This window comes from Otolemur garnettii, unplaced genomic scaffold, assembly GCF_000181295.1.
Source record: "Otolemur garnettii isolate 467f Iridium unplaced genomic scaffold, OtoGar3 scaffold00086, whole genome shotgun sequence".
Classification (NCBI taxonomy): domain Eukaryota; kingdom Metazoa; phylum Chordata; class Mammalia; order Primates; family Galagidae; genus Otolemur; species Otolemur garnettii.
Genome location: NW_003852481.1, coordinates 212,666 through 221,208, shown reverse-complemented (window position 1 = coordinate 221,208; position 8,543 = coordinate 212,666). Strand labels below are relative to the sequence as shown.

The 8,543-nt window shown below is 37.3% G+C and overlaps 1 protein-coding gene and 1 pseudogene across 1 annotated transcript in view; both read left to right on the top strand.

Annotated features, from left to right (window-relative positions):
• The window catches only part of LOC100954112 (protein NPAT), a 52,304-nt gene that overhangs the window by 24,644 nt on the left and 19,117 nt on the right, over nt 1-8,543 (top strand). The window contains exons 5-10 of the mRNA XM_003794712.2: nt 976-1,016; nt 1,782-2,006; nt 3,011-3,092; nt 5,413-5,500; nt 7,374-7,465; nt 7,548-7,635. Of these exons, the coding sequence (XP_003794760.1) occupies nt 976-1,016; nt 1,782-2,006; nt 3,011-3,092; nt 5,413-5,500; nt 7,374-7,465; nt 7,548-7,635 (616 nt within the window). The remainder of the gene's footprint in view (nt 1-975; nt 1,017-1,781; nt 2,007-3,010; nt 3,093-5,412; nt 5,501-7,373; nt 7,466-7,547; nt 7,636-8,543) is intronic.
• On the top strand, nt 5,998-7,254 carry LOC105887430 (annotated as a pseudogene).

Genomic DNA, 8,543 nt, shown 5'->3' with positions numbered 1-8,543 from the left:
AAAAAAAAAAAAAAAAAAGTGCTTCATTCAGTTCACTAAGTTTTGTGGCTATTGTTGGTGGAAACTTATTTGACACATTTTCTAGAGCAGTTGGTACAGTGCCTGTAACTACCAAGTACATGTGACTTGTACTTGATGTGATTCCGTAGTAAAAGAGTTAACTTTCACTGAGGATTCTGTATGTTTTGCCTCTTTTTTGGCAATTAGATAAAAGAATGTCACAGTCATAAAGCTCATAAAAGCATGTCCTTTAACATCTACTTTGAGATTCTAAAGTACTTATGCATGGAGTCAAGTGAAATCAAAATTTCTCTAGGAATGCATCTCTATAATTATGAAAGATAATTAAAAATTTTATAATTTGTATACAACTTTCTTAAATATATATAGTTTCCAAAGTCAAGTTAGATTGTATTTTTCTTAGAATGTCGAGGCATTCTAATGCATATTGCATTGGATAGAAACATCATAATTTAAATTATGTGTGGGCCAGGCACAAATGGCTCATGCCTATAATCCCAGCACTTTGGGAAGATGAAGTAGGAGGATCACTTGAGCCCTAGAGTTTGAGACCAGCCCGGATGACAGCAATATTCTATCTCTACAAAAAAAATGGAAAAAGAAGCTGAGTGTAGTGGTGCACACTTGTACTTGCAGCTTCTTAAGAGGCGGAGGTGGGAGGATCCTTTGAGCCCTAGAGTTGGAGGTTGCAGTGAGCTATGATGATGTCATTATACGGCAGCCTGGGAGACAGTGAAATCCTTTCTCAAAAAGAAAAAGTTATATGTGTTTGCCTACTACTATTTTTCTCCTAAAGCAGATCAGAGTTGTTTACAAAAAAAAGGTTGTCTTTTCTTGTCTGAGATCTTTTGCCTTGTAAATCATAATTTACTTCAGATGTGACTATAACTAAATCATAGTGAACATCAGCTACAAAAATTTCTTAATGGATAACTCCTTTGTTTTATTCGTTAGGAGCATGCAAAGTTCCCCAAGGTTTGCTGCCAATCAGAGAGGTTGGTATTCAGCTTTAAACTATTAATAAAGTTCAAAATTACTTCAAACTTAAACTATCTAATAAACACTTTAGTTGATAATATATGTGTGAGCCAGCTATAATCCCAGCACTTTGGGAGGGTGAAGCAGGTGGATTGCTGAGCTCAGGAGTTCCAGACCAGCCTCAGCAAGAGTGAGACCCTGTCTCTACTAAAAATAGAAAAACTAGCTGGGCATTGTGACAGGTGCCTCTAGTCCCAGCTACTCAGGAGGCTGAGAAAGAGTATCGCTTGAGCCCAAAAGTTTGAGGTTGCTGTGAGCTATGATACGGCACTCTACCCAGGGTGACTGTGTGAGATTATGTCTCAAAAAAAAAAAAAAAAGATAACTTGTGCTAGATATATGTTTTATTTTTCTAAGTACAATTATATTATGAAATAGTAGTTTCATTTCTCATAAAAACAGATATTTTTAAATACTCCCTACATCTCTCATTGGCTCTCATATGCTACAGTCTTTTAATTCTCATTCCATAAATTTAAGTTTCTTGATTATGGTGAGTGGGGTTATCAATATAATTTTTGCAGAATAAATGTATTCTTGGACTTAGAAAGCTTGACTGTATTCATTTTTATGAAATTGTCACATAAATTTAGTTGCTGTTTTTAAGGGGCAATTTTTAAACTAGAGATACAAGATTTTTTTAGTATGCATTATATTAACTTCTTAAAATTGCTGAACTACTCTGACATTGAACTCATTTTTTAAATGCTTATATGTTTCAGCTCGAACAAGAAGTGGAATTGCAGAAATCAAACGGCAAAGAAGGCTTGCATCTCAAGCAGCTCCAGCCAGTACAGAGTTGATGACTTTACCTTGTCTTTCAGGACAGTTTACCACTTCTCCTTTGACAGGTACACAAGTTACTCGACCAACTGGCCAAATTTCAAATCCATTGAGGTCATATTTTGTAGTGGTCAACCATTCACAGTCACAAGATACTGTAACCAGTAAGTTTTAATTTTGTTCTCTTAAACTTTACTAATAAAATTGTATGAATGAGATGATATGCTAATGTCTTTATACTCATAGTACAAAATTAGGACCAAAAACATGAGAGAAGCTACTAGTAGAATATACTTTAAGTAGATTTGCCACAAAATAAGTGTTTATAATTCTGCATCATTTTATTTCCATTCCAACTGAAATCCAACCTTAAGCTCTCTCCTTATTCTCGGTTTTTGCCATGAATAGAACAGGCCTTGTTGTATTTGATTTTAAATAGAATATACATTATATTTTGTCATTTCCTTACCTTTGTTCATATCAGTCTCTCCTCCTGGAATGAGAAATGTCTTTCCATATCACTTTTATCTTTACATGTTAGAAATCTTATGTATTCTGGGCTAAATTTTAGAGCTCAGAATAACCTTGGAGATTGTGTGGTACATCTTGTTTGTTGTATATGTGAAACTATTAAAAATACATGATGGTAAGAGACAAGAAGCTAGTTAATAACAGAATCAGAATTAGAATTCAGCGGTCAGCTCTCTTGTTTCCCACTCCAGACTTCTTTTTCTTTTTCTTTTTCTTTTTCTTCCGTGCAACTAAAATGTTTTGCCATCCATTAATATCTCTTATTTTTCCATCTTTTCTTTAAATCCTTTTCTACACCCAGAACATTTAGTACTTTACTTTCCATTCTCCCATGTTATTTTTTTGTTGAGACTATACTTTGTATAGTAAAACCTGACAGCATAGGGGACTTTATTTTATTAATCATAGTATCTTTTACCATACCTTGCACATTTAATAGTAAGCAAATGTTAACTGAGTTAACTTTATTTTATTAATCATAGTATCTTCTACCATACCTTGACACGTTTAATAGTGAGCAAATGTTAACTGAATTTAATTTAAAATAATAATCATTATAAAATGTTCCTTACTCCATTTCAAGTTTAGAAATCTATTCGATTTCCTTGGCTTACTATTTTGTTTTCTTGAAATACAGCTGGAGAGGCTTTAAACGTCATTCCTGGTCCTCAGGAAAAGAAAGCTCAAGCCAGTTTAATGTCTCCCGGTAGACGCAAAAGGTAAAAGCCTTTGAAAAGGGATGTTACCAGTATCTGTATTTGGTTTTGGTTTTGTTTTTAATAATTACACCAGGATACTTAACATTGTGAATGACGTAGCAAGGCTGGATTAAATTCTAATCTTCTTTTGGAACCATTCCAAAATACATTATCTTTTTTGACATTCTAACTTCCCTAAAATTGGGTTGCATCCTTCAATTAATGGCACATCACCATTCCATATGAAATAATGGTTTTTCTACAGTATAAAATGTAGAAAATGAAGGCACCCATAGCTCAGTGGGTAGGGCGCCAGCCACATACACTGAAGCTGGTGAGTTCGAACTGGCCTGGGCCAGCTAAACAACAATGAAAACTGCAGCAACAACAAAATAGCTGGGTGTTGTGGCAGGCACCTGTAGTCCCACTTACTTGGGAGGCTGAGGCAAGAGAATCGCTTGAGCCCAAGAGTTTGAGGTTGCTATGAGCTGGGAGTCCACGGCACTCTACCCAGGGCAACAGCTTGAGACTCTGTCTCAAAAAATAAAAACTAAAATGTAGAAAATGGCTTTTCTATAGCATATATTTCACATATAAAATGATGTATCTTACAAATTATGTTATCTCAAAGTTTTTGGAAATAACCATTTTTTTAAATGAATGCAAATAATGCCATTTTGTTTTATGGTCCACAAATGCACATTTAAAGTTCTAAATCAATTGCTAGAATCTTTTCAGGTACAGCCTGGTGTGGTAGCTTGAGTGTATAATCTCAGACTCAGGATTGCTGAAGCCCAGGAGTTTGAGGCTGCAGTGACTATGATTGTTCACTTCAGCCTGGGTGACAGAGCAAAACCCTATCTCAAAATAATAATTAAAAAGTTGTAAAAGAGTCATTTCAGGCCGAGCACGGTGACTCGCACCAGTAATCCTAGCGTTCTGGGAGGCTGAGGTGGGTGGATTGCCTGAGCAGTCAGGCTGAGTTTGAGACCAGTCTTACCAAGAGCAAGACTTCATCTCCAAAAACAATAAATAGCCAGGCACTGTGGTGGGTGCCCATAGTCCTAGCTAGTCAGGGGGCTGAAGCAAGAGAATTTCGTAAGCCCAAGAGTTTGAGGTTGCTGTGAGCTGTGACACCATGGCATTCAACTCCAGGGTGACAGAGTGAGACTGTCTCCAAAATAAATAAATAAAATAATAAAAGTCATTTCATGTACAGTCTTTGAGGAAGAAATGTTCTGTCTGTGTATCTCTGAAGGATATTTCAGTAAAGAGAGAATAGTTTCAAACTGTTTTTTCTAGTTTCTCATCTGCCTAATTATGGATATTTTAATTAGAGTTTTTACAGTTGGTTGCCTCCCCTTCAAGAAAGACCTCAACCTCCTTTATTATAACCTCTATTGCTTACTTTAAAACAGTAAAACAGAAAGATCAATGTATAACATTACAGAAAGCCAGGCATGGGGGCTTGCACCTATAATCCTAGCACTTTGGGAGGCTGACGCAGGTGGATCACTTGAGGCCCAGAGTTAAAGAGCCTGGACAACATAGCAAGATTTTATCTCTACAATAATATTTAAAAATTAGCCAGGCATGGTGACACACACCTATAGTCCCAGCTACTAGGGAGGCTAAAGCAGGAGGATGTTTCAGCCCAGGAGTTCAAGGCTGTGGTGAGCTATGATCATATCACTACACTCCAGCCTGGGCACCAGAGTGAAATTATGTCTCTATAAATAATGAATGAATGCATACATTTATTTACAGAAAGTTTTATGAAGTGTTTATATGTACATACTTCATTTTATTCTATTCTTACATAAACCCAATAGAGCAGTTGCTCTCATCCTATTATATGTGTAGAATGGATGAGAATGGCAGAGCTTACCTTGCTTCAGACCACATAGCTAGTCAATGATGAAACTATTCCTCAAATTTCATTTCTTCTGAATCCAGGCCTACTAGTGCTTTTTCTACTTCACTGCCCTTTGTTCCTGCCACAAATACAACTGGCCCTTGAACTGCATGAGGCCATTTATACTTGAGTTTTTTCCAACCAAACACAGATTGCAAATACAGTATTCACAGCATGTGAAAATTACATATACAGAGGACCAATCTTTATATACGGGTTCCCTGTGGCAGACTGTGGTACTCGATTATTTGGATTATTTGCAGATTTTACTATGTGCAGTGGTCCTGGAACCAATTCCCTGTGGATATGGTGGGACAGTTATATTTGTTCTATCACGATCATCTTGAAAGTTGTATTGTTTATGTAGTTATCTTTGACTCTGTAAGACATAGTAGTTAAAAGAGAAGCTTTTAAAATGTATTTCAGTGAATCACAAAGGAAAAGTACCACTTTGTCTGGCCCTCATTCAACAATACGGAATCTCCAGGATCCAAATGCGTTTGCAGTGGAAAAAGTAAGTGACCTTCCCAAACTTTGCAACTTGAAGTATGCCTGAATTTTAAAGTACTGATATATATACAATTGTGGATATATGTGTCCCAAATAAGAAACAGTAGTAAGCTTAGAAAACTGTAAATGCGTTGTTGTTTTTGTTGTTGGATTATTTAATGTAATAGGGCATTTTACTGGGTTCAGATTATAAAAACCTTAAATGACAAGCTAAAGTGTGTGAAACTGTTCTGTAAGCAGTGAAGAAAAGTGAAGTGGTATAGCTCGGCACCCATAACACAGTGGTTACGGTACTGGCCACATACACCGATGCTGGCAGGTTCAAACCCAGCCTGGGCCAGCTAAACAACAATGACAACTGCAACGGAAAAATAGCCAGGCGTTGTGGCGGGCGCCTGTAGTCCCAGCTACTTGGGAGGCGGAGGCAAGAGAATCACTTAAGCCCAAGAGCTTGAGTTTACTGTGACCTGTGACACCATGGCTTCTAGTTTGGGTGACATAATGATATTCTATCTCAAAAAAGAAAAAGTGGTGAAAGATCTGTGAAAACGTGTAAATCATAAAAGTGTTATGTTAATATGGAGTGAGTCACCACAACTTCTGAGTTTTTCTACTCAGGTTTATTAAAACTATCTAGCTTTCTTTTGGCTCGCTGAGCACCACCACGGCAGTTGGCAAGAACAAGCACCTTACGAAAGGCAGCAAAAAGGGAGCCAAGAAGAAAGTGGTTGATCCATTTTCTAAGGAAGATGGGTGTGATGTGAAGGTACCTGCTATGTTCGATATAAGAAGTATTGGGAAAACACTAGTCACCAGGACTCAAGGAACCAAAATTGCATCTGAAGGCCTCAAAGGTCGTGTGTTTGAAATGAGTCTTGCTGATCTGCAGAATGATGAAGTTTCATTTAAAAAATTCAAGCTGGCTCGGCGCCTATGGCTCAAGTGGCTAAGGCGCCAGCCACATACACCTAAGGTGGCGGGTTCGAATCCAGCCCAGCCCGTCAGAAACAACAATGACGGCTGCAACCAAAAAAAAAAAGAAAAAATAGCCGGGCATTGTGGCGGGCGCCTGTGGTCCCAGGAGGCAGAGACAGGAGACTCGCTTGAGCCCAGGAGTTGGAGGTTGCTGTGAACTGTGATGCCACAGTCTACCACTCTACCCAGGGGGACAGCTTGAGGCTCTGTCTCAAAAAAATAAAAAATAAATAAATAATTCAAGCTGATTACTGAAGATGTTAAGGGCAAAAACTGCCTGACTGACTTTCATGGCATGGATCTTACCCGTGACAAAATGTGTTCTATGGTTAAAAAATGGCAGACTATGATTGAAGCTCATGTTGATGTTAAGACTACCGATGGTTATCTGCTTCGTCTGTTCTGTGTTGGTTTTACTAAAAAATGCAGCAATCAGATACAGAAGACCTCTTATGCCAGCACCAACAGGTTTGCCAAATCCAGAAGAAAATGAGGGAAATCATGACCAGACAGGTGCAGATGAATGACTTGAAAGAAGTTGTCAATAAATTTATTCCTGACAGCATTAGAAAAGACATAGAAAAGTCATGCCAATCTATTTATCCTCTCCATGATGTCTTCGTTAGAAAACTAAAAATGCTGAAGAAACCCAAGTTTGAGTTGGGAAAACTCATGGAGCTTCATGGTGAAGGTCGTAGTTCTGGAAAAGCTACTGGGGACGAGACGGGTGCTAAAGTTGAATGAGCTGATGGATATGAACCACCAGTCCAAGAATCTGTCTAAAATTCAGGCTTTGTGGGAAAGAAAAAAAAAACTATCTAGCTTTTATTGATAGGTTCTTTTCAGATAAATAACATGATAGTCTCACCTATCTTTTTGCTAATATTGACTTTCTTTTCCAGCAAATGGTTATTGAAAATGCAAGAGAAAAAATATTAAGCAACAAATCTCTTCAAGAAAAGCTAGCAGAAAACATTAATAGATTTTTGACTAGGTAAGCTATATATGGTTAACACACCTAATGTGTTTTGCCTAATTTCATTACTATACTAAAGATTTTCTTTTCTTTATTACAGTGATAACAATATTGCTCAAATACCTAAACAAACAGATAATAACCCTACTGAGCCAGAGACTTCAATTGATGAACTTCTGGGACTTCCGGTATGATTGGATGTGTGTGTGAGAGTGTGGTGCATATACCCATATTTATTTATTTATTTAGAGACAGAGTCTCACTACCTCATCCTCGGTAGAGTGCTGTGGCGTCACAGCTCACAGCAACCTCAAACTCTTGGGCTTAAGTGATTCTCTTGCCTCAGCCTCCCAAGTAGCTTACACTACAGGTGCCCACCACAATGCCTGGCTATTTTTTTGTTGCAGTTGTCATTGTTGTTTCACTGGCCCAGACTTGGTTCAAACCCTCCAGCCTCGGTGCATGTGGCCCTTGCTCTAACCACTGTGCTATGGGCGCCAAGCCCATATACCCATGTTTAAAATTGATAGTATTTTGGTTTTATTTCAAAAGCATTGCCAACAAATTTGATGTATAAAGTGATTTAAAATAATAAGATATGGCTTTTCTATGTTAACCCAAATGTAATCACTTCTGAAAACATGTAAGTGACTTTTCAAATGATCAGACTCTGCTTTGCATTACTTAAATGTTAAAAGTAACAATGTTACTAACCCTTATAAAAATTCTTGCCAACTTTGCCAGATATCAGTAAAATAATTTATTACACCCACGCACCATTCAGTCCTGGATTTCTGAGTCTTTAGTACTTAAATATTCTTTAGTGAGTATATTTATATGTAATAAGTAACAGTACTATACAGCATTTATATAAATTGCATTTCTTATATACTACTATAAACTATAATTTAAAGAAATAATGAAATAATATGTTAGAGATATAATGAATCCAAGCAATATTTAACAAAATAAAATTTGTTGGACACTTTTTTTTTTTTCTTTTTTGAGACAGAGCCTCAAGCTGTCCCCCTGGGTAGAGTGCTATAGCATCACAGCTCACAGCAACCTCCAACTCCTGGGCTCAAGCGAGTCTCCT